The sequence below is a fragment of the Lissotriton vulgaris genome, chromosome 6, assembly GCF_964263255.1.
Source record: "Lissotriton vulgaris chromosome 6, aLisVul1.2, whole genome shotgun sequence".
Taxonomy (NCBI): Eukaryota; Metazoa; Chordata; class Amphibia; order Caudata; family Salamandridae; genus Lissotriton; species Lissotriton vulgaris.
Window position 1 is genome coordinate 95,170,385 of NC_141694.1, and position 24,884 is coordinate 95,195,268.

The 24,884-nt window shown below is 48.3% G+C and overlaps 1 protein-coding gene across 2 annotated transcripts in view; it reads left to right on the forward strand.

The window, feature by feature from the left end:
- The window catches only part of LOC147706850 (exportin-5-like), a 2,308,032-nt gene that overhangs the window by 1,290,953 nt on the left and 992,195 nt on the right, over positions 1-24,884 (forward strand). For both annotated transcript variants that reach the window (XM_086926017.1, XM_086926018.1), the window contains exon 22: positions 1,878-1,971. In XM_086926017.1, the coding sequence (XP_086782143.1) occupies positions 1,878-1,971 (94 nt within the window). The remainder of the gene's footprint in view (positions 1-1,877; positions 1,972-24,884) is intronic.

Below are 24,884 nucleotides of genomic sequence, written 5' to 3' on the forward strand. Positions count from 1 at the left end.
TTGATGGGTGTGTGGTGGTATACGGTGTCTAATGCACCTGAGAGTTCGAGGAGGATCAAGGCTGCAGTTTACCCATGGTTGAGAAGGGTTCTGATGTCATCTGTGGCAGCGATCTGAGTTTTTTCCGTGCTGTGGTTGGCTTGGAATCCTGATTGGGAGACATCAAGCAGGCTGTTTAGTTCCAGGTATTCAGTGAGCTGTTGGTTGATGACCTTGCCTAGTACTTTGGCAGGGTAGGTAAGCAGAGAGATTGGTCGATAATTTTTTAATTTGCTGGGATCAGAAGAGGGTTTCTTTAAGAGGGGTCTGATCTCTTCATGTTTCTAAATGCCAGGGTCGGCACAGCCACTATATAGTTAGCCATTGTGTATTGACGCATGACCACTATATATATCAAAATGGCTGACCGCCCTTACAAAGCCTGGAGATTCTACTCCGGGGTTTGTATGGAGTTGTCCTGCTCATGCAGGGGCACCCTCACACTTATAACCCAGCATCCTGTCTTCAGGATTGAAATCCCTGTCTTAGGGGTGACTTATAGGTTTTAAGTGTAGTGACCACAGATATAAGAAAACTTATGTCTGTCGTAACTGATGCTAGCACCAGCTCACACAGGCTGCAATGGCATGCCTATAGTCACAGTTTGAGTGGTCTCTCATGGGTGGCATAATACATGCTGCAGCCAATGGGAGACCCCTGGTCTACCTATGCCCTAGGTACCTTAGTACCATATATTAGAGACTTACAGGGGTACACCAGTACCCATTTCTGGAAGTACAGAAGTACTTACCACATTAAGTATAGGGAGGAAACACAATGACTGGGGTCTGATTAGCAGGATCCCAGTCAGAATAGTCAGAAAAACATACTGACACCAGCAAAGAGTGGGGGTAACCATGAAAGCAGATCCTACTTTCTTACAGTGAGGAAGTTACAATTAAAAGTATCTGTCAGAAGAACAAGTTACTCTCCTTCGGTAATGATCTTTGTTGTGGATACTCTGTGTAACAACAGATTGCTCACCAACCATCTTCCTTCTCAAAAGGTCTAAAAAGGTCTCAAGTCTACAGATATTCACAATGGTCATGCCAATCTGCTGATGAGCTCTGCGTCTGAATGGCACGGGCACCCTATAAAGCATCTAATCTAATTTGACTCCCCTCATCAGTTCCGGCGTAGAAAGGCTTTGACATGGGGACTGCATGACGCCACTTACCAATGCACAGATGTGCTGCTCTAAAATGTTTCAGCATCCATTTTGACGCCTCTGGAATTTACAAGGTGCGGAATCTGCAGTTAGATAAGAGTATCCACCAGAAAGATATTTACCAAAGGTAAGTAGCTTGTTCATTTCTATTCCGTGCTGTGAGTCCCATGAAGAGCTCTGCTGTTGCTACTTCAAACTTTTTACTTATGCATTTTACAACATCTCTTTGAACTTCCCTGGATTTCTTTGCCAACTCCATGTTAATTTTAGTTGAAATATCAAATGAAAGTCATTAAATATAGACTAGATGGAGATATATATATATAAAACGTTCTATACATTGTTTATCTACATTTTGGGAAAAAATATGGGTCAAATGCAGGTTCATATCTTAAAGGAAAAGTTCCATAATCCAGAAACAGGATTATGAGTAACTTTTCTTTCTTTGCATTTTTAACTCGCTCTTTCAACCATGAAAAGTCCTAAATGCTTCCATATACTTACAGTGAACTGTAGTAGTTGTGACTGTAAAGCGTACAAGTGTTTTGTTGCATGTTTTGGTAAAGAGTGCTACCCCAGGAGGCAGCATAATCAGAAAGTGGTAAAATTATTGTTCTCTTTCAATCCCTTTGTCATTAAAAAAGTCATTATTTCTACCTTTCTAATGCAGATTCCGAAACTCTGAATTGTATTTATGACCCACCAGAATACAAAACACACCTGGAAAAATTGCAAGGATTTTTCTGCTCCTTGTATAATTGCTGGTAAGATGTCCATACTCTTTTGTCTTTTTTGTGGTTTCATTAAAATAAAGCATATTTAAAATTTACAAACGTAATATTTGAAATTGGTCTTATGAACTGTCTTCCTTTTTTAGCAACATTACATTTGGAAAATCATTTTAATATCTAATACATTGTTATTTCCTGTATTTTTATTTTTTAAATCTTTTCAGATTCAACGTTTTCCTTGTGTTTTGGCACAAGAGAGGGCCATGTGTGAAAGATATTGCAACCAAGCAACGCTATGTATGGCGACATTGCACAAGTTGAACGAGTTATTTACCTACAATATAAATCTTTCTGGTGAATACTCTGTCTACCGTTAACTTCCTCAGCTTTTAGCTAAACCCAGTGGGGGGTGTGGCCAAGATGGCAGCAGCAATTAACTCTTCCTACGCTCCTTTGCTGACCTGTTGTGCAAAGCACCGAATTGCACCAGATACAGGGCCTCACAGAGGCATAACAGCAGACGGGACCCAACCCTGACTGCCCCGGATGGGGCCCAATTGCACCACGGTACACCCATGCCCGAGAAGCCGCTAAGTGCGGCCAGAGAGCTAACACACCCAAGATGGTAACCTCCATGCCAAAGACAGAGTCACGTGTGTAGGAAGCTGGCTTTTTATGTAGTGGGCCAATGTAAGGGCATACCATGCAAAAAGTCCAGATGAACTTTATTGGTATATAGGGCTTACATTAATAATCCCAAGTCCTCTATTTGTGTTAGTGTGACTGTTAGAAATGGGGGTCTCTAGTTGGCAGAGGTAAGTACCTATGACCAAATAGGGACCCTGGCTTCTAGTCAGGGAAACACACTGTTGATAACCCCTGGTCACCCCATTGGTAGCTTGGCACGACCAGACAGGCTTATCCCCAAGGCAATGTGTAAAGTATTTGCACCAACACCCACAATAACACTGTGAAACACCACAAATGGACACCACACTGGTATTTACAAAAATAGAGATCTTTATCTAGAACTTAGGCAAGACCACATAACAATAATCCTACATAAACAGTACAGTTGTTTTGTAAAAAAAAGGTTCTTAAACCGGGTGATTTCTGTTTCTTGTTACTTCACAACTCTGGGGAAAAACAGTTCTTTAAGTGGGTGCGATCAGTGTAGAATTATATGCGCACGCTCCTGAGCCACAAAACGACAATGCCTCCCTGGGTTTGGGCCCCCTGATTTTCCTGCTTGCTGACCCTGCGATCAGCGCAGCCACACTATGCCCCTGATTACTTTGCGGGGGAATTAGTGGATGCGCTGCAGCCCTAGTACCCGCAACTAACCTTCATGCCGGTACGGGTGGAAATAGGGATAAAAGGTTATGTCCTAGTTTTTTAACAAATACCTTGCTGCACTGCGAATCACCCGGGTTCCCCCTTAACTATCCGGGAAGTGGGTGGGGGGGCCACAGTACCTTCCGGGGGACCCACGCTCCCCAACCCCCACCGTAACGCGCCCTTTCTCAGCACAGTGTTTGGACAGATTACCTAGGTCTGCAGTCTTCTTCCGTTGGGCAGCCACGCGCCGGTGTACTCAGCCTCCCAATTCTCGGCCGATCACCTGGGGAATCCGCTTCCTGGATCCCTGGACCCTGACGTGGCGTTCACCAGAGACAAGCCCCCTCTGCTGCTAAGCAACCTACAACGCTGGGCCAATCCCAGCGCGGCTTGCAGTGACGTGGGGGTTCCCAACCGATGACGCTCCCTGGCCGGCGGCGGTGATTTATTCCTGCTGATCTTTGTCCCGGGCTGGCTGCAGTGATCGGGATTCTTGGCAATTCAGACCGAATCAGTCCTCACGCAGGCCGTTGCTTGAAGGCTGGGTCGCCTACAAGGTACAGACACACTCCGGTGAGGTTATGCTCGAGGAAATGCAAAACATCATGGCAGGAGTCAGATGTGTGCCGATGCACACAGCAGGGGCAGTCTTCCTTCTTAGTTTCTGCAGCTGATCTTTTTCCGGCAGAGGTTCCTCTTGATTGTAGAAGTCTTCTTTGGCAAACTTTTATATCCCTGAGTTTCAACAAGAGGCCAGCTCTTCTCAGGCCCTTGGAGACACTTATTCCTGGACACAGCGCACAGCAAAGTGATTCCTTCAAGCAGGTGGGGTAACACAACACACAGCAAAGTCCCCTGTCCCTTTCCTTAGTAGTAAGAGCAAACTGTAGGTCTGCCCCAGAACAAACAGCAAGGACAGTCTTCCTTTCCAGTCTCCTCAGCTGATCCTCTTTGGCAGGCAGGGATTCCTCTTGTTGGCAAAAGTAGTCTAGTCTTACTGGGGTTACAGCTCTTTCTTTTATTCCCCACAAGTCTTTGTTCTTACATGTGTGATGGGTCCAGGATCCAGTCCAAACCAGTTCTAGGTGCCCTCTGCCAGGGCATGTCTTCTTCCTTTGTGAGTATGGGCCAGGGCCATCAGACCCACCACAGGAGGTGGAGCCAGCATTGTGGGAGGCAGGCACAGCCCTATTCAGACCGAGGTGCAACTACTCCCACCACTCCAAATGCAGATAGGTCTATTCAGCCTGGTGCTGACTCACCCAGCCTCCTGCAGACACCCCCAGCCCCTGTCACTTACAAACCAGTCAGTCAATACACAAACAGGCAGAGACCCACAAAAAGGTTGAACAAGAAAATAGCAACTTTCTAAAAGTGCTATTTTCAATCACAGAATCCTCCCTAAGAGATGTGTTATCAAATTCTGAGTTCAGGGATACCAGATTTCAATTTTCTATCTTGCTCCTATGGGAAGATATGCAGGTAAACATTATACACAGCATTCCCCATTGTAGCCTATGGGCAAGATAGCCTTTCAATAGTGAAAAATGAAATTGGCAGTATTTCACTATCAGGACATGTCACCCACACGAGTACATGTCCATCCTTTCACATACACTGCACCCTGCCCAGGGGAGGGTACCTTGGGCCTACCATAGGGCAAGAAAGGGGAAGGGTCAGGTCTGGCAAGTGTCTACACTGGCCAGGACAACATGGCAGTTCACAAAGTGCGCACAGGCACTGCAGTGGCATGCCTAAGACACCATTTTAGGGCTATTTATGTGGGTGGCACAATCAGTGCTGCAGGCCCACTAGTAGCATTTGAAGTACCAGCCCTGGCACACTCATTGCCCTTTACTAGGGACCTTACAGGTAAAACAAATATGCCAATCACGGATAACCAATCATCATATCAATTTACAGGGAGAGCATATGCATGTTAGTACTGACCAGCAGTGGTAAAGTTCCCAGAGTCCTATAGCCAACAACCATAGGTCCGTAAACACAAGGAAGGAAGAAGCAAAACGTTTGGGGATAACGCTGCAAAAAGTACCATTTCCAGCAGTGGCTGAGCCACTTGGGCTTATCAGAGGGGAGTGTAAGCATTTGTTGCAATCACTGAGTCAATTTATGAGACACACACTCAAAAACAAATCCAAGACCAATTCATAAAAAGTAACACAGATTTATATGTGGTAATTTTATCCTATGGGAGTTAAATCATACACAGCAAACATATACTTGCAGTCGGTGTTCGGCGGTGCCCTTTAGGACTTAAGGTTCCTAGGGGCCAAGGTCCAAAGAACAACCTACAGTTTGGGTTTGCCTGCCCAGGGGTGTTTAGGTGCAGAGGTGCTGATCGGGATGGTAGCCTCAAGGGCTACACCATTGAAGTCGATGTTACCCAAAACAAAGAGGCTACGGGAGTGGGTGCGGGGGACTAGAGGACAAGGGGAGGTTAAGGTTGCAAGGTCCCTTAGGCCATGGGGATGCAATGAGAAGTCGCAGCCCTGGACTGTGGAGTTCTGGAGCAGAGGGTCTTGGCGGGCTGGCCAATGGAGGTCGAGGCTCTCGCAGATGTCGGTCAGTTCTGCAGAGGAGGAAAAAACAAGACCTCAGGGCCATACTGGTAGTGAATTTTGTCCGTCCTGAAGTTCCTTGTCGTGCAGGTAGGTTTTCCATGGTGGTGGTGAAACAAGCCTTGGCTGGTGCAGGTGTTCCAGTACCCAGGGTATTGGTGCAGGGGGGCTCCAGGAGGATCTAGCATCTCGAAACTCTGAAGAGAGACGGGGCTGACCTCCTCGAGCCGCAAAGACGTCTTCCCGACGTGCTGCTCCCTCAATGGGTCCAATGGCCAACAACATGAAGTACCTGACAAGTGTGGTTGGTGCCTGCGGATGCAGGGGGATTCCTCTTCCACCCCAAGGGAGGTGCTAGATGGTTGATGAAGTGCTGGACAGTCCTTCAAGTGTTGAGGAGGATGCACAGCTTTTGAACAAGCCAGGTCTTTGCAACTGTTGAGGTATTAGCAGCCAGGCAGGGTTTTGAGACAAGTTCAGTTTAGGTCCTCAGTTCTCGCAGGAATGGCTCTTTTTTTGTCCTTCTTCTGTTCCCTCTGGTGTCAGGGAAGACCCCTAAGTACTCAATTTAGGGGAGTGTATGGCCATAGCCAATGGCCTACCTACCGCTAGGGTGGCTACACCCCCTATATGACCACTTCTTGTGGGGAGTAGGCAGAACCCTGACCCACCATTCTCTAGTTTCACCAAAAACCAGGTGGTAAAACCCTTCTCCGGCTGTCTAGATTAGGGGTGTGACTAGCTTGTAAGTGTAACACACCTTTTGAATATCTATTTTCCTACCTACTCTGGTGTGAAATGGGCCTCAAGGTAGGGGGTGGCTTTCTCCAGATCTGGGGGGAAGCCATAGTTGCATGTAAAAGGCGGCAGAGTCTTTGAAGCCGCTAGACTTGATATGCTAAATTCACTAGCCATCCTGCTGGAGTAGGTGTTATCACATTCCTCTGAGCAGGCATTGCTCCTTGTCTCTAAGAGCACTGGGCCTCACCTGCAGGGATTCAGAAACTCCTCTGTGGGGGCAGCTGGACGATACCAATCAACCAGCACACCAAGTGACTAGTAGGGAAACATGGGGCATGTCTAACGTGCCCTCTGGGTGCATGTCTTCATAAATCCGATACTGGCATCAGTATGGATTCATCAAGACAACATGTTTGATACCAAACTTCAGTATTTTCAGTGAAGTTATTCTGCTGTTGGCTAACTCGTAATGACCGGTGCCCAGTACACACCTTTAAAATGGCTTCCTGATTACTTGCAGTGTCTGGCAATGGAATTAGACTTCATGGGTTCAAGCAGATGTGCCCTCACCTGTAATATAATGCACCATGTCTTAGGGCTCCAAGTCCGGCTGACTTACATATAGTACATGCAGTGTACTTGGGCACTGCATGCAGGGAGTGGGCAATGTTGTGTTTTGGAATGGCTTTCACCACGCTAGGGTCCTACTTATTGGGGACTTGAACTACTGGTTCAATGGTGTTTGTGGCGGGCCACAGGCGGCAGAACTTTCTACTTTGCTCTCCAACTTAAATTTGTCCCAGCACTTGTCAGCCCCTACCCATATAAAGGAGCACACCCTCGACTAAATCTGGTCTTATAACCTCACATTGGCGCTACCATTAATCTCTCCCTGCATCTGGTCTGACCACCATTTGATTTACAGCCACTTTCAATGGCAGGATCAAGACCCCCAAGGTGACGGGAGGATTGATGAAAAAGTGGAGAACCCTCGATACACAGGGATTTATTAACACCCTAGCCAGCTCTCCACCTACTTTTAACTCTAATATTAATTCCATGGAAAAACACATCACAAACTGGCTATTGGCGGCCAGTGATATACAGGCTCCCCTCACCAAATTTTCTCGTGCTAGACCCTCTGATGCCCATAAATGGTTCAGTACCGAATTAAAAGGCCAAAAACTTAAGCTCCGTCAATCTGAAAGGAAATGGAGGCTATGCTATTCCATTGAAGATAAATAGAGGTATTTGTTAGCTCGCAAGGATTATAAAAAAAAATACTGACTGCCCATAATAAATCTAAGGACATTTTTAAGATTGTTAGCGACGTAGTGATGAGAGAAAATCACCCAGTCAGGCCCACACCCAAGAACTGTGTAATTTTCTGAATAATTTTTTCTTGGAAAAAATCGCCATCATCAGGGCCAGCATTTCCCCCACTGTCAACATGTAATCACTGGATGACATCTCCGGAAATTCACTTATCCTGAATCACTTTTCAGTTATATGTTCTAACACACTATCAGATCTTATGACCCGTGTCAAGTCGGGTTCTCCCAATGATTGCTGCCCACCCCCTGTCCTTAGGGACACTTTCTCTGCGTTACCTCATAGCATTCTCCCTTTTCTGAATGAATCCCTCAGTAAGGGTGCGGTACCTAGGGCCTTTAAGAACGCTACGATAGTTCCTCTTTTTAAAAAACCAGGGGCAGACCCCCTGAATTCCTCCAACTATCGTCCTATATTCCTTCTCCTCTTCTTGGCTAAGATCTTGGAGGCTCATGTGGCTAGGTGCCTTTCAAACTTTATTGAAGAATTGGAGTACTTAGAGCCAAACCAAGCTGGCTTCTGGCCAGCTCACTCAACGTAGTCAGTAATTCTTGCGGTACTGGACACATTGAGAGCAAATGCTGACTTGGGGGTCCCCCAGGCTCTTGTGCTCCTGGATTTGTCGGCTGCGGCCAACACGGTCTATCATAACATCTTGTTGAACCGTGTCGAACAAGCAGGTATACAAGGTCCTGCATATAAATGGATCAAGTCCTTTCTTACAGGCAGAACTCAAGCAGTACGTCTTGGTGCCTTTACTGCCCCTAAGTTGTCCACTCCGTGTGGGTTTCCGTCCCTTTCCCCACTGCTGTTCAATCTTTACCTTAGGCCTTTGATTAATTCACTCAAAAACAAGAAAATAACCATCTTCAACTATGCCAACGACCTCCAGCTTGTCTTCCCTCTGGATTCCCCTAACGCCGTCGTGGAATTTCAATCTGCCATGCTCCACATCCAGCCTTGGATGGATCTTAACCATTTGAAACTCAACCCAGGCATGACGGAATTGGTGCTGACCGGGAAGAGCGATGTCTGCTGGGGACCGCTTTCTGGCCGTGTGAATTAGGACCTCCTCCTACCCCTTCCCCTTCCGTGAAAAGCTTAAGGGTTACCATTAACTGATCTCTCACTTAGAGGACAAGTGGGGGCAATGGTTTCTACTAGTCTCTTCCAATGGCGTAGAATCAGGAAGATTGCTCATTTGTTGTCCCACTCAGCCCTCGTTCAGGTCGTGATAGCGCTGGTTCTTTCACGCTTGGATTTCTCAAACGCTCTCTATATTGGTCTACCTCAGTTTCTGCTCAAAAGTCTGCAAATAATTCAGAATCAGGCGGCATGATTAATTCACAAACAGCCGAGATGGCAATTGGCTAGGCCCTTGCTGCTAAAACTTCATTGGTTGCCCATGGCGCAACGTGCTGCTTTTAAGACTGGCTGCCTAGTCTTCAAGGCGCTGTATTGTAATAGGCCAACATTTATCAGTAATATGATCATTAGCGCCATGAAACCTTCGGTGACTGTGCGCTTTACAAGCTCTTGTTAACATTAACATTTCAGGCATCCTGCAATGGCAGTTTGCAAGCAGTTTGTTTGTGTGTCCCTTAGGGTGGCATAATACATGCTGCTGCCTTTTGGGGCACTCTTTAGTACCCGTGCCTTGTGTACCAGGGTACCATTTGTCAGGGACTTACAAGGGTGCTAATGTCCTTGTCAATTGGGTTACAATTTAGCATTTGTCTTGTTTTAGGGAAAAACACTGGGACTGAGGCCTGGTTAGCAAGGACCCAGCGCACTACCAATCAACATCAGTACCAGTGAATAAAAAGTGGAGGTGACCATGTCAAAAAGTGGCATTTTCCTACACCAAGCCCAAGATGAGCAGATCTAGCGTGCCACACTGGCACCAGGAACCTCAAACAGCCAGAAAGAGGCAGCAACACCACTATACAACAGTGCTGCCAGCACCGCCTGCACTGCATACTGATCAACCCTGGTGAACTGTCGAGGCCGTGACAGCGTTAAAGAAGATCCAGGCGGCTGACCATCAAAATGCACCATGATGGTACACCAGCATAAATGTCCGCTCTTCACTACCCTGAGGACCTCGGCCTGCCTCAAATTGACACAGGAGAAGAGCACGGGTGAGGCTACCCCAGCCCCAGAGAACACACATCGCTAGACAGAAGCATTGCCCTCAAGTCTTGGTGCTGGTAGCGCCACCTGACCTACGCCTAGATCGTCCTACAGACTGCCCACGCCAGCAGTGCATTGGGTTGAATCTGGCCGAGCCTCTCTGTCATACTAGCACAGAAACCCACACCTCCCCAGGATAAAGCGATCCCCTGCAGACCTTGGCCTACCACTAGAGGTTTGGGGCCTACTCACCAACTGGAGCAGGACCAAGGCGTGCAGGGACTGACTCTACGCTATATATGCTCTGCCAGCACAATGTGTAGAGTGAACAAAAAGGTCCTCGTAGATGGGAACAGCATGGGTCAAAAAAGAGCACTACCTGAAGGGCATGCAAAACTGCGCTGCTGGGGCACCTGCTGAAGAATGCCAGCAGGCCGGACCGGGCCCCACCTCCAGGCCGATGGTTCACAATGAAGTTCTCCTCACAAGGACCTTCATGGAGTCCCTCTTCTGTTCTTTGCAGTAAGCCCTCCAGGCATTAAAACAAGAACTGTGACATGATATGCTACGGCTGCAACAAGGATTAGAGGCGGTGGGTGATAGGGGCGCTAACGCTGCAGACCTTGGGGACAGGCATCTGCAATAGAAGGTCTTTCACCTTTAAGAGCAGCACACCACCCTAAAAGCCCACACAGAGGTCCTAGAGAACCGCTCCCGTAGAAACACCATCCGCATAACAGGGGGACCTTTGCGAGTGGAAGGCTCTGACATAAAGTCAATATGTTCTGGCGTTCTTCCCTTACATCATCAACGCAGATGAAAAGACATGTATACAACGCAACCGCATAGAGAACGCTGTGCTAGTGGGGATGCCCCTGGACATCTCAACGTGTGTACGACTTTCAACTCAAAGAAAACATTATGCAGATGGAGTGAACCACACTAGATGGCACATGCTGCAGTAGGTTCTGAAGTCTAAGTGGGCTCAGCAGCAAGGCAGCATGTCAAAGTCCATCTAGATGTCATAGTAGACTGGGAAAGATCTGCCATGGTGGCTGTTTGACTTTAATTAGACTGGCGGCTCATCACTCTCCCTCTCTAGCTCTCCTTCCCAGGTTACTGACAAAGACGAGAAAGACTTGGCCCATGTCATGCTAGTGGTCCTGAATCAGGCAAGGAATTAAGCCTGCAGAACCATTCACCTCAATGTGCGGCGATTGAGTGACAACAAATGATGGTTTCCAATCTTCCTCCTGAAGTGGTTGTTGTCATCCTGGCAGCCAAGTGTCCATCCACTAAAACTGTATATGTGGGATGCTGGGAAAGGTTTGTTGTCTAGTGTTGCTCCTGTAATATTCAACCCTTACAAGGCAAGCTATCCGACATCCTGATGCTTTGTCTTTCCCTATTCCAGCATGCCTTACTGTTACAAGACATTAAATCATAATGAAGAATCCAAACTCCTGGGAACAACTCTCCTACAGTTACAAAAAGGTTCTTTCCCCTAAACAGAGAGCAGTTTTTGAAACTCATAACAGCATGCAATTCAGAGTCCCCACTAGAACCCTGCCCCCACATAAATTATTCATTTAGCCTCAAGACTCTTTGAAGAACAACTTATACAAATCCTCAACAAAGTGCTCTGCTCGGGACATATTCTCACTGAATGTAAGATGGCATCCATCCAGCCCATACTGAAAAAAGCAATTTTAACCCCAAGGAACTTAGTAATTATAGGCCCATTTCTAGACTTCCTTTCCTGGCCAAATTACTTGAAAGAGCATTAAATAATGAATTGATGGCCTGCATGGACAGCAACAATCTACTGGAACCCTCCCAATACTGTTTTAGAAAGACTCACAGCACAGAAACGACCCTGCTTCCCACCTCTGAAGAACTCAGATGGACTATGATAAAGGCAGTCAAGCTGTCCTGATCTTACTCGATCTCTCGGCGGCCTTTGTCACGGTTAACCACACTATCCTTATCAACCGACTAATGGAGTCGGGAATAAAAGACGTAGCCCTGACTATACTGAAAAACTTCCTAACAAACAGAAGAAACCATGTAGCCGTGGGCAATTTTACTTTAAAAAAATTCAGTTTCCCATGTGGGGTGCTACTGGACTCTTCATTAAGCCCCACCTTCTTCAGTTTGTATGTTGCTCCCCTGGTCAAACTGATAAAGTCCCTATGGTTCTCAGTTGTGTCCTGCACCGATGACACACAAGTTATGGTGTCAATCTCCAAAGAGCTGGAAGAAATGGATCACAGATTTAGCTTCTGCATGATTCAAATTGATCACTGAATGAAAACAAACTGCCTAAAGCTGAATACCGGCAAAACAGAGGTGCTACTTTTCGGAAACAACAGATCCTTTTGGTCGCCAACCAGGTGGCCCCAGAATATGGGACCCTTAACCACGCTAGTTCAGAAAGGAAGAAACCTTGGCGTTATCTTGGATGATAAGCTCCACATTGACCACCAAGTAAAAGCACTCTCTTCCTCTGTGTTTTATACACTAAAACTAATGAAGAAAATGTGTCCATTCATTCCGAACGAACTTCAAAAAACAGTTGTTATCGCCCTGATCCTGACCAATCTGGACTATGGAAATGCTCTCTTTATTGGTATCCGAAAAAAGTCAATACAAAAACTCCAAACAATGCAAAATGTGGCATCCCATCTTGTTGCCGGCATTCCCAAACATAAATCAGCAAACCAAATATTGTTCAATCTGCACTAGCTACACATAGCAAAACGTCTAGAATTTAAGATATTATAGATAGCCTTTAAAGAACTGCATAATTCAGGACCGAGCTATTTTCACAAAAAGTTGACCTGGTACTCCCCAGGCAGAAAGCTAAGATCCTCAGACGCAATGCCACTATCTCCCCTCAGAGCAAAGCGTACTGCCTGGGGGTGGGGGGTGGGAGGGGGTAGGAGCTTTCTACTGAAGGCAGCTACACTTTGTAACAGCCTACCCCTGGCGATAAGGATTTGTTCCGACTTCCTGATTTTTTCGGAAGCAAATAAAAACGTGGCTTACACACCATTGATCAAGTAGTACTTCCTGCAGCATCGCCCTTGCCTCCAGCACCCCCAAGACTCCTCCGGGCATTCGAGCGCTATATAAAACCAGAATCAAATAAAAAATGATGTGTTTCTTGAAAGGGCTGTTCTATATGTTCCTGCCACCCCATTTGTGATGCTACAGTGGAACCTTAATTTGGTTCTTACATATTTGATGTGCACACCATTTGAACCTATTCTCAGCTGTTATCGCCATCTGCTGACCATAACAACAGTATTTCTCATAACCATAACATCAACTTGGTAAGGGAGCAAACTCCAGGCTTTGTCCATACAACAAGCATATACATCCTTCTTTCCAGACAAGTTGATCCTCTGGACAAAAGTGGCATTTCTGCTGGAAGTAGTAACACCCTTCCACATAATCCAATCCGTCACCTTGCTGACTTCTTACATTCCACCTCACCCCTCTAGGGGGATGAACAGCTCCACTGTCTTGTTCCTAAAAGAAACCTCAGCTCTTCCAGTGATTGGACTAGTGACCATCAATTGCATGGTCAACTCTTTGTGTTCTTCTTTAGAACAAAGAAGGGACAAGCAGTGCAAAAGAGAACCATCTCTTGATGGACTAGTTTAGGCATTATGCGGTGGGCTAGTAAAGACGCAGCACTCAGAAGGCTTGCGTTATCATTTTAACAGAGCAAAGATTTTTACCACTATCCTGGCAAGTGGTGTACCAGTCATTGACATCTGCCAAGCTGTGAAGTGGATGTCCCTCCACGTGTTCACCAAGCACTACTTCCTGGGTAGCCATTTTTGTCAGGCATTTGCCCAGTCTGTCCTGCAGGATTTCCTAGTCTGAGCCATTCCACAGACCACCACCTGGGGTGGTACTGCTTTGGTATCTGTTTATAAGATGAAGGATCTGCAGTTAGAAGTCTTTATCAGAAGAACAAGTTACTAACTTACCTTCAGTAATTCTTTTGCTGGTGGATAAGCTAACTGCAGATTCTTCACCGACCCATTAATAAGATTCTAACCTAGAGATCTATTCACTGGCCTATTCTATTTTTATGGACTATGCGTCTGACGGTGCAGACCGAGACCACAGAGAAAGTGACGTCTGTTGGCACGGGTGACGTAGGTATAGTGCCCCTAATGTCACATCTGAGGCAGGACAGACCTAATAGAATGCTGCACACCACCACCTACCGACATGCGATCGGATTGCTATCTAAAATTCTCCGGATCCTGTCGGATGCCTCAGGAAATTCACAAGGTGAGGAATCTGCTGTTAGATAAAGTCTCTACCAGAAGAGGCGTTACTGGAACTAAGTCATCAACATTTGGCAAAAATGGACGCATTTTTTCATGGATGCCTTTTGTGGAACAAAGTCCTGAATGCTTAAGCACAAAGTGCTCTGAACATTAAAAAAAGATTTTCTCACTGCGGTGAAAAAAGACTTAGCAGGCTGATTTCAGAAAGGCAGCATCTTTTCTTGGTCAATTGGCAACATCTATGCTGTCTTTTTTCATGACTAGTATTATGAAACAAAAGCACCTAAAAATGTCAGTACTTATGGCCTAATATACAGTGTATGCCAGAAATATAGGCCATATTTTAATAAATAAGAAACTAAAGTAGTTGCTTTATTGTTACTGTATGAACCATTAATTCGGATAAACTTCCTTAATGTCCCTTCCATTGTTTAACTGCAGTAGGCTTGAGCACCTAGGAGATTTTCTGTATGTGTGGGTGAGACTTCTCATACCGTAGGGTCCTGCTAAGTATTCCTGAGGGGTGAATATTTAGGAAATCTTCTCCCTGGGTGTAAGAAAGTGCCATCTTTCTTGCATTGGTATGCCCCCACTTTTTGGTGAACTGCTGATGTGCTTTGACTGAGTGTGCTCTGGGCTCCTGCCAACCAGGTACGGGAAACATCCTTTACAACGTAACTGGTACAACGCGGTACCGTTACGACGCAGCTTTAACAACGAAAGTCGTTCCAACTGCTTTCGCTGGAGGGCGCTCTAGAATACGGGATAGTTTAATTTACTATCCAACACCTTCCCTTCTATCCACGGGGACTGGTGTTCGAATAGTAAATTAAACTATTCACTATCAGTGCCCCCCCAACGCACTTGCATTTTTAAAACTGCGTCGTAAAGGGAAGCGTTGTAACAGTGCGCGTTGTACCGTCATACATCCACCAGGTACCCAGGGCCTGTGTTCCTTCCCTAAAGCTGTATTGAAACAAAACCCGATTGGCATTTCTGGCCACCTATCAGCCCCTAGTAAATGGTACCCTAGGTGCCCAGGGCCTGGTGACCAGAGAAGACCCCTAAGGGCTGCAGCACTCATTGTGCCACCCTTAGGGGCCCTGTACCCTGACACCCACACACTGCCTTTCAAGGCTGAGTGTCTCAGTACAGAACTAAACCGAGAGTCGATCTGGCACACATCTCTTTGTGCCATGCCCACAGAACCCACTGCCCTGGCATACTTCAGTCACCCCTCTAGCTGGGTGCCCTATGCCAGTGGTGTGGGCACAGGTGCATTAGCCCAGTGCCCCTACAATACCCAGAACCATTCCTGGGCACTGTAAGTGCAGTGATGCCATTAAGAGTATATGGTGCTGGGAGGTTGTCATTACGACCTCCACAGCACCATAATAGCTACACTGAAGACTGAAAAGTTTGGTACCAAACGTCTAAGCACATTAAACCCGCACTCATGCCAGTGTGGGATTTAATGTAAAATGCACCAGAGGGCATCTTAGAGATGCCCCCTGAAAACCTAACCTACAATCCACGTCTGGTCTGAGTGGCTGCAGAGGCTGCCACATAGCAGACATGTTGCTGGACCGCTGGGTGGAGAGCCCCCCGCTCTCCTGGGCCTGCAACAATGCACATCCTTGGAGAGGTGCTAGGTCTCCTCCCCCCTCTGTGAGCTTCTCCAGACCATTTGCTGTACTCGATTTACAAAAGGGGGTGGTGATGAACAGAGTGTCTGAATTGAGCAGACCACTCTTACCCAGTCCAAAGATCAGGGCTTGATCCATCACCGTTATTTATCTCACTGCCCCATCCCAGCTCAGAACATGGCTATATGCAAATCAGTCTGTCCCTGGCCCAGTGCATCATGGGAACAGGGCAGACTAAACTACTAAGCCAATTCTTTACCAGAAAGGAGACAAGCTACCGGGGACCGGTTTCTGGCATTTCAGCCTCTTCGGCCCGGCTTGCTTGAATCCTGATGGAGCAGTGAGAAAGGGACTCATGTCTGAGTATACCCTGCCACACCTATAGTGGCCAAAATCGATTTACAAAAGGGGGTGGTGATGAACAGAGTGTCTGAATTGAGCAGACCACTCTTACCCAGTCCAAAGATCAGGGCTTGATCCATCACCGTTATTTATCTCACTGCCCCATCCCAGCTCAGAACATGGCTATATGCAAATCAGTCTGTCCCTGGCCCAGTGCATCATGGGAACAGGGCAGACTAAACTACCAAGCCAATTCTTTACCAGAAAGGAGACAAGCTACCGGGGACCGGTTTCTGGCATTTCAGCCTCTTCGGCCCGGCTTGCTTGAATCCTGATGGAGCAGTGAGAAAGGGACTCATGTCTGAGTATACCCTGCCACACCTATAGTGGCCAAAATCGATTTACAAAAGGGGGTGGTGATGAACAGAGTGTCTGAATTGAGCAGACCACTCTTACCCAGTCCAAAGATCAGGGCTTGATCCATCACCGTTATTTATCTCACTGCCCCATCCCAGCTCAGAACATGGCTATATGCAAATCAGTCTGTCCCTGGCCCAGTGCATCATGGGAACAGGGCAGACTAAACTACCAAGCCAATTCTTTACCAGAAAGGAGACAAGCTACCGGGGACCGGTTTCTGGCATTTCAGCCTCTTCGGCCCGGCTTGCTTGAATCCTGATGGAGCAGTGAGAAAGGGACTCATGTCTGAGTATACCCTGCCACACCTATAGTGGCCAAAATCGATTTACAAAAGGGGGTGGTGATGAACAGAGTGTCTGAATTGAGCAGACCACTCTTACCCAGTCCAAAGATCAGGGCTTGATCCATCACCGTTATTTATCTCACTGCCCCATCCCAGCTCAGAACATGGCTATATGCAAATCAGTCTGTCCCTGGCCCAGTGCATCATGGGAACAGGGCAGACTAAACTACCAAGCCAATTCTTTACCAGAAAGGAGACAAGCTACCGGGGACCGGTTTCTGGCATTTCAGCCTCTTCGGCCCGGCTTGCTTGAATCCTGATGGAGCAGTGAGAAAGGGACTCATGTCTGAGTATACCCTGCCACACCTATAGTGGCCAAAATCGATTTACAAAAGGGGGTGGTGATGAACAGAGTGTCATTTGCTGTACTCAGCAACTGGCCCCCACCAGTACCAATCTCCCCTTTGGCAGGAAGACTGGCGGGAAACCCTACATCAGGATGGGGGGTGTGGCAGCCTGTGCCAACCCCACCCCTCAGGTGGGAGAGATGAGGTGAAGCATGGCCCCGGGCTCCAGCCATCTTGAAGATGGGGAGCCCTGCCCAATCACAGCTAGGCTCCTGCCCCCCTCCCACAGGAGAGGAGCAGGCTAGGGGGTGTACCCACCGCGGGACAGGGGCCTATTGGTCCCGGCCCTTGCCCTACCTGTAATGCCCCTAAATTTAGTATTTAGGGGCACCCTGAACCTTCCTTCCTCAGATTCTGATAAGAAAAGAAGAAAGAAGATCAAGAAGAAGAAGACCCGCCGTGCAGCTGCTAACAGGACAACACCCACTCACTTGGCCCCAGCCCTACCGGCCTGTCTATCCTGGAACCTGCTCCTGCTTAATCCCGATGGCTCCTGCGGACAGCAACTGTGGGACACCCGGAGTACCTGCCTGCCTTGACCTTCTTAAAGACTCGGACTCCCGTAAGCAGAGGCTCTGCTTCAACAACCACCCCCTGGTGCCAGCCAGGTAGCTCAAGACCTGCCCACTCTGCACCCGCCGAGCCCGGCCTGTGCCCGAGTGTCACAAGACCACGAGGACGTCCCCCCGGCGACTGGGACCCGAAGTTCAGTGCCCAAAGACCCTCCTTGATGAACCAGACGATGCCTGCAGCCTCATAACCAGGGACCCCACCAACCGCGACCAGCCGAGGGTAAGATTCCCGACACCAAAAGACACCCCTGCACCCGGCTCCCTGCAGCCCCCTGTGCCTGCCTTTGGGATATCTACCTCTTCTCTAAGATCCCAACTTACCTCTCGAAATGGTGGTCGCACCTGAAGAATCACCGTCCCAGAGTCTGCAGCCTTTGTTACCGTTTTACTTTCCCCATTGAATAACATTGAGCGCCCAACAGCTCAAAAGCACCCTGCACCCAGCCGCCCCCCAGTGCCTCTGGCCATGCACCCTGTGTCCTATCCTACTTCCCCATTTTCCCTGAGCAAGTGACCAGAAGCCCCGCTCCCACAGCCGCGTGACCTGCTAGCCAGCAGCCACCAACCGGATCCCATTGGATAACCTTGGGCCTAACTACCTCTGCCCCTGTGCCGCTGACGGTGAACCAACTGTACCTACCTGACCCTGGGGGACCCCTGAGTCTATGCCCACAACCCTAACTTCCCCAGTCGAGTACTCACCTGGAAACTGGTAACTCACTTACCTTCCATTGGATAACATTGACTGGTTTGACTTGAAAAATCTTCTAAGTGTGAAGTTTTGAAAACTTAAAATATTCCCATAAAATCAACCGAATTCCGAAGTACTCACCTGTGATTAGGAGAGAAGCCAGGACTGCATCTTGTAGCTCAGTACTGAACCGCAAAAGTAATCCTAGTCGGGTTTCCTAGTAACTTGAATTTTCTCTGTAGGAATCCATTGTGTGCTTTTTTGTGAAATTTCTTCTGTGTCCACTTTTGAAAACTTTAAATATTCTTTAAAAATCATACCAAATGGGGGGCGTGGCCAGCAGCATGGCGGACTAGACGTGTCCGTCCGGAGCTCCGAGGGCAGAGAAAAGATCCTGCGTAATCCTGAGCTCAAGTGGAACATCCTGCACACAAAATACGGACCGAATGCCAAGAACTTCTGTAAATGCATTGATTGCCCCAAACTATACTGAACTGGCCCCTACCTGCTTGAAAGAGACGAAACGGCGCAGACCCGGCCGCAAATAAGATGGCGGCAGTGTGAGCATCGGGGAGGACAAGTGATATACATGAGGAGCCTGTGTCGCGGCAGTGACATGCTGGGTGCCGCATAGCGTCTACTGAACGGTGGAGGCGTCGGTCGAAGTACGCGGGTGCAGGAAGACGTGTCCCGGTGCGCACTGGAGACTGGCTGCGGCCTCCGTGTGGTTTTGATGAGGGGCCCGACGACGCTGTGATGGAGGTCGGCTCCGGAGCCGGTGCAGGCAAGAAGAGCCGCTCGCTGCACGGGAGGTGAGGCGTTCGCCGACCCGGAAGGACTCCCGACGTTTGCAGCATGTTGAGGTTCCGGGTTTTTAGGAACCCGGTGGTGCCAGGGGATCACACCCGAAGACCTCTGAGTTCTCCCTGTTCCGGACCACAGAAACCAAGAGTCTTCTAGGTGAAGTCAAAGATCAAGTTTTATTGGTTGCAACCAAGTAACATGTGTCCTAGAAGTACGACAGCACAGGCCGTAAGTTCTCAGAAGACTGTTCGTTTTTACAGAACCAGCCTTCTCCTTTTATACACAGTTTTACACTTCAGGCAAGAATTCTTGAGTTTATGATATGGTCATAGACTTATTTACACAATAGAGCAAAACGTGAAGTCATGACTGCCAACCCATATTTTAGATGTCCAGTTTGTGATAGATGACCCAGCCCAGCCCGGAATTACAATCAGATATCGATGAACACCCCAATAAAACAGGGCACCTCCTTGTCATAAAACTGGCCATAAACAAGAAACATGGACAGGTGTATGTGTGCAGAAAACATGGTCTGTAGGTGGTGAATGGTTTATGGCATGTTATGCATTGATGCTATCTCATTCGGCCACTGGGCGAGGGGCTGCCCAAACAGGTTTGGCTGGAGGCGGTAGAGTCAGTTCGGCCAGGTCATGGGGAAGTCAGCTAAGGTGGACGTGTCCTTTCAGTTCAAGCTCGACCTTAATCAATTGACTTATATGAGGGCAAGGCATAAGATGGATGCCGTTCACAAAATGGAGTCCGAGGGTTTGGAACGGAAACCACGATTTAAGGGTGTTAGCATCGCCCAATCATGACGCAAATGTACAGGGATAATGTCCTAATCATTACCGGTCTGCCGATACCAAATTCGTCATGGTACGATGGCATTTTGTGACACCAGTGTTGGACCTCGGTACCATATCACAGCAGGATCCGGAATTCCAGAACCACAGAGTCAATTGAAGTGCACTGCAGGAGAGCGGTGCTTGGAGCCAGAGGCGCTCGGCTCAGCGATCCTGCCGTGAGTAACGCGCACCACATCAAAGTGGAGGGAAGACCGTCTGAGTTTGCAGGCGCGATACCCTCTGGCCGATCAGCACAAAGGGGGCAGACCAAGAGAGGCATAGGCAGACCTGCACCAGACAGGACATAGACTGGGTCCTGGGACTTCCTACGAGACCCCTGAGAGCTGGATGAAACAGTCCCACAGCTACGGTACAGCAGCAGGTGGGAGCGTGAATGAGAGGGTTGAACTGATCCTAGAGCTGATAACACTGCACAACACTCCTGCGCCTGGGTGTGGTTACACGCTCTGCGGAGGGGACAGCATAGGGCACACACGGGCAGAAGGGCATAGAGGACTCGTATCAAGGGCAACAGATTGAAATGCCTATAGGTAGAAGGCTGGTGCACGGGTGACGCACAAGACACGTGTGTGAGTCCTGGTGGCTGCTCACTGGCATAGTTAGGTTGATGCTGCGACGTCCTCTGGCCGAACCGCGAGAAGGTGGCAGACTAGGAATGGCACAGACAGTCCAGAACTAGACAAGGCACAGAGTGGGTCCTGGGAATCCCCTGAGAACTAGGTGGAATAGTTCTGTAGCTCCGGTGGAACGGCGGATGGGAGCGGGACTGAGGAGGCTGGGCTGATACTAGAACTGATAACTCTGCATATCACGCCTGCAATAGAGTGTGGGTTCATTCTGTAAGAAGGGACAGCAGGAGACGCACACGGACAGAAGAACATAGGGGACACCTATCGAGGGAAGCGTTCTGAACTACCTGAAGGGCTGGAGGACACAGGGGCACCAAAGACGGGCCCACGGGTGACACACAAGACGCCAGAGGGCCCCCTGCAGCTGTTCGTCTGTCATAGCGAAGCCCATGGCGCAGAGACGGTCATACTTGCCGTGAGTTGGAGGTGTGCAACACAGCTCGCAGGGGCGTGGCAGCGTATCTCCTCCCAGAACCAAGAGCGCGAATACTTACTGCGACTTATTCGTCGAGGGTGTCGTGGGAGGTGGTCGGAGGGCTGAGGTGACTGCCCTGGGCACGCTGGTGGTTGCCCCTTGACTTACACCCACCCAGGAGAAATACGAAGGTTGTCCCAAACACAACACTTAGATCGACACCGTACAGGAACAGGAGACTGAGGGTAACCACTCCGCGAGCACTGAACACAGAAAGCATGCAACGCCTAGACAGCACCATAGGAACAGGGAAACTGAAGGAAATGGTCATGAGACACTCTGCAAACTGCACGGATCAAGACATTACGACGGACTCGGAGGAAGATCATCCGTTGCTGCAAAACATTAACCTACTAGAAGGCACAGGAGAGATTGCCTCTGGGAATGGGGAAGCGATAAAAAAGTGGATGATGGATGGAGCGTTTGAGCCAATCAAACACTCACCCCCAGTCAACTGATCTGGGTTTAATCCTTCACCATTCTTTAGCTCACTCGGCCACCCCAGTTCAGACATGGCCATATGCAAATCAGTCTGACCCTGTGCCTCATGGGAACAGTCCAGCCCGAACTGCCAAGCCATGTCTTTCCTGGACCGGAAACAAGCATCCTGGGACCGGTTTCGGATTCATAATCCTCATCAGCCAGGCTATCTTGAATCCAGTGGCCAAGTGAGCAAGGGACTCACGTCTGAGCATACCCTGCCAAATTAGGGCAAACAAAGTGATACAAAAGTGGATGATGGACGGAGCGTTTGAGCCAATCAAACACTCACCCCCAGTCAACTGATCCAGGTTTAATCCATCACCATTCTTTAGCTCACTCAGCCACCCCAGTTCAGACATGGCCATATGTAAATCAGTCTGACCCTGTGCCTCATGGGAACAGTCCAGCCCGAACTGCCAAGCAATGTCTTTCCTGGACCGGAAACAAGCATCCTGGGACCGGTTTCGGATTCATAATCCTCATCTGCCAGGCTATCTTGAATCCAGTGGCCAAGTGAGCAAGGGACTCACGTCTGAGCATGCCCTGCCAACTTAGGGCGAACAAAGCGATACAAAAGTGGATGATGGACGGAGCGTTTGAGCTAATCAAACACTCGCCCCCAGTCAACTGATCTGTGTTTAATCCATCACCATTCTTTAGCTCACTCAGCCACCCCAGTTCAGACATGGCCATATGCAAATCAGTCTGACCCTGTGCCTCATGGGAACAGTCCAGCCCGAACTGCCAAGCCATGTCTTCCCTGGACGGGAAATAAGTATCCTGGGACCGGTTTCGGATTCATAATCCTCATCAGCCAGGCTATCTTGAATCCAGTGGCCAAGTGAGCAAGGGACTCACGTCTGAGCATACCCTGCCAACTTAGGGCGAACAAAGCGATACAAAAGTGGATGATGGACGGAGCGTTTGAGCCAATCAAACACTCACCCCCCCAGTCAACTGGTCTGGGTTTAAACCATCACCTTTCTTTAGCTCACTCAGCCACCCCAGTTCAGACATTGCCATATGCAAATCAGTCTGACCCTGTGCCTCATGGGAACAGTCTAGCCCGAACTGCCAAGCCATGTCTTCCCTGGACCGGAAACAAGCATCATGGGACTGGTTTTGGATTCATAATCCTCATCAGCCAGGCTATCTTGAATCCAGTGGCCAAGTGAGCAAGGGACTCACGTTTGAGCATACCCTGCCAACTTAGGGCGAACAAAGCGATACAAAAGTGGATGATGGACGGAGCATTTGAGCCAATCAAAAACCCACCCCCAGTCAACTGATCTGGGTTTAATCCATCACCATTCTTTAGCTCACTCAGGAATGGGGAAGACATTCAGAACCAACCAGTGTCTGAAGAAGTTGATGAGCACTAAATTGCCGGAAGAGCATCGGGGTGACCGGACCGCAGAAGGACATTGGACGCTACCCCACGTGTCCTATCCTTGTGATATCTGTCCTTCTTTCTACACCAAACACAAAACGGTAGAGGGGGACCTAGGGGAGATTTAAAGACCAAGCTCTGGGTACTATCCCCAACAGAACCAATATACAACAAAGGTACCAGAGGGTCTCAGGTAAGTGTGCCCATATACAAGAAACCAGACCAGAACTCACCCTAACAACCAGGTAATGACACAGAGAGCTCTCCGTGGACGAGGACAAATACCCATCAGTCACCATTCGGATCCGCCCTTCATCATTTGGGATTTTATCCGTACCACCCGTCAGAGATTATCGGTACTCTCCTAGGAGGTCAACCCGGTGGTAGGGGGTATCCTCACTCGAGTTAAGAGACGACAGTGTGGTGTACCACTCGATGTAGGTGAGTGGTAGACAAGATGGGACTGGGGTGTGCAGTGCAAAAGAAGATGTGAGGGAACAAAAAGCCAAAAGGAGTGGATTTAAAATTGGTTAAGAATAAGCACCAAGCAAAGATTTATTCTAATTGTGCTTACCGTACCAATGTTAAAAATAGTGCGCCTGCTGACTGACCAATTATGTGGACAGTCTCAGGACAGTGTGGTCGACTAGTTTCAGCAATTCAACGACTTATTTTGTCATTGCTTTCTTCAGGACCAATAACTACGAATAAAAGCTACTACACCATGTGAAAAAAGTAACACCCTGAGAACACACAACAAGTGCAGACAGTCACCTGAACGTTTTGGGTGTCCTTACAGTCTGTGCAAAACACTGTGGGAAGAGGGCGAGAGAAAAGGTTTACAAGTAATAAATCGGCCACATAGTCCAACCATCAAATATGCTTTGGACTGGAACATAACAGTATGTTGTTAAAAAGCACTACCTGAATGCAACCATGATGTAAAGACATTTGGGTAAAAAGTTTGTAAATACCAAATGCTGGTAAACTCTTACCTAAACATGTAAGGTAAGATGGCCTCACCCCACCTGGCTGTGGCTCAGGGGAAGAATGAAGCACCGCTCTAGAAAACATGTAGGACACACATTAATACATAAATTGCACGAGATAAAAACAAAGCCCCTGTGACTTAAATAAGCAGACAGAACATGGTCAACTAGACCAGTCAAAGTAATTAAATGGTGAAGGGCAAGCTCAGCGTGAGCAGGTAGCACTGTTGTAAACCCACTAGCAAAAACGCGAGGGTCCACCTTACCTAACCGTCGGTACTCCTGGCCGGCGTCCTGGCCATCTGGGGAGGTACCGACGGCTGGCGAGGAGATGTTAATAAACCCTTTCATGATAGGGTGGAAGATCACGTGGGGTTACTCACTCGCGTATAACGAACAACGTTAATCAGCATAATGCGGTGCAGCAGATGCGTTGCCGAGTGAGCCTTGTAAACAAAAGGCTGAAGGGAGGTGAAAATCACACCAGCGCTGCTATTGGGAGCGCGGTGGTGT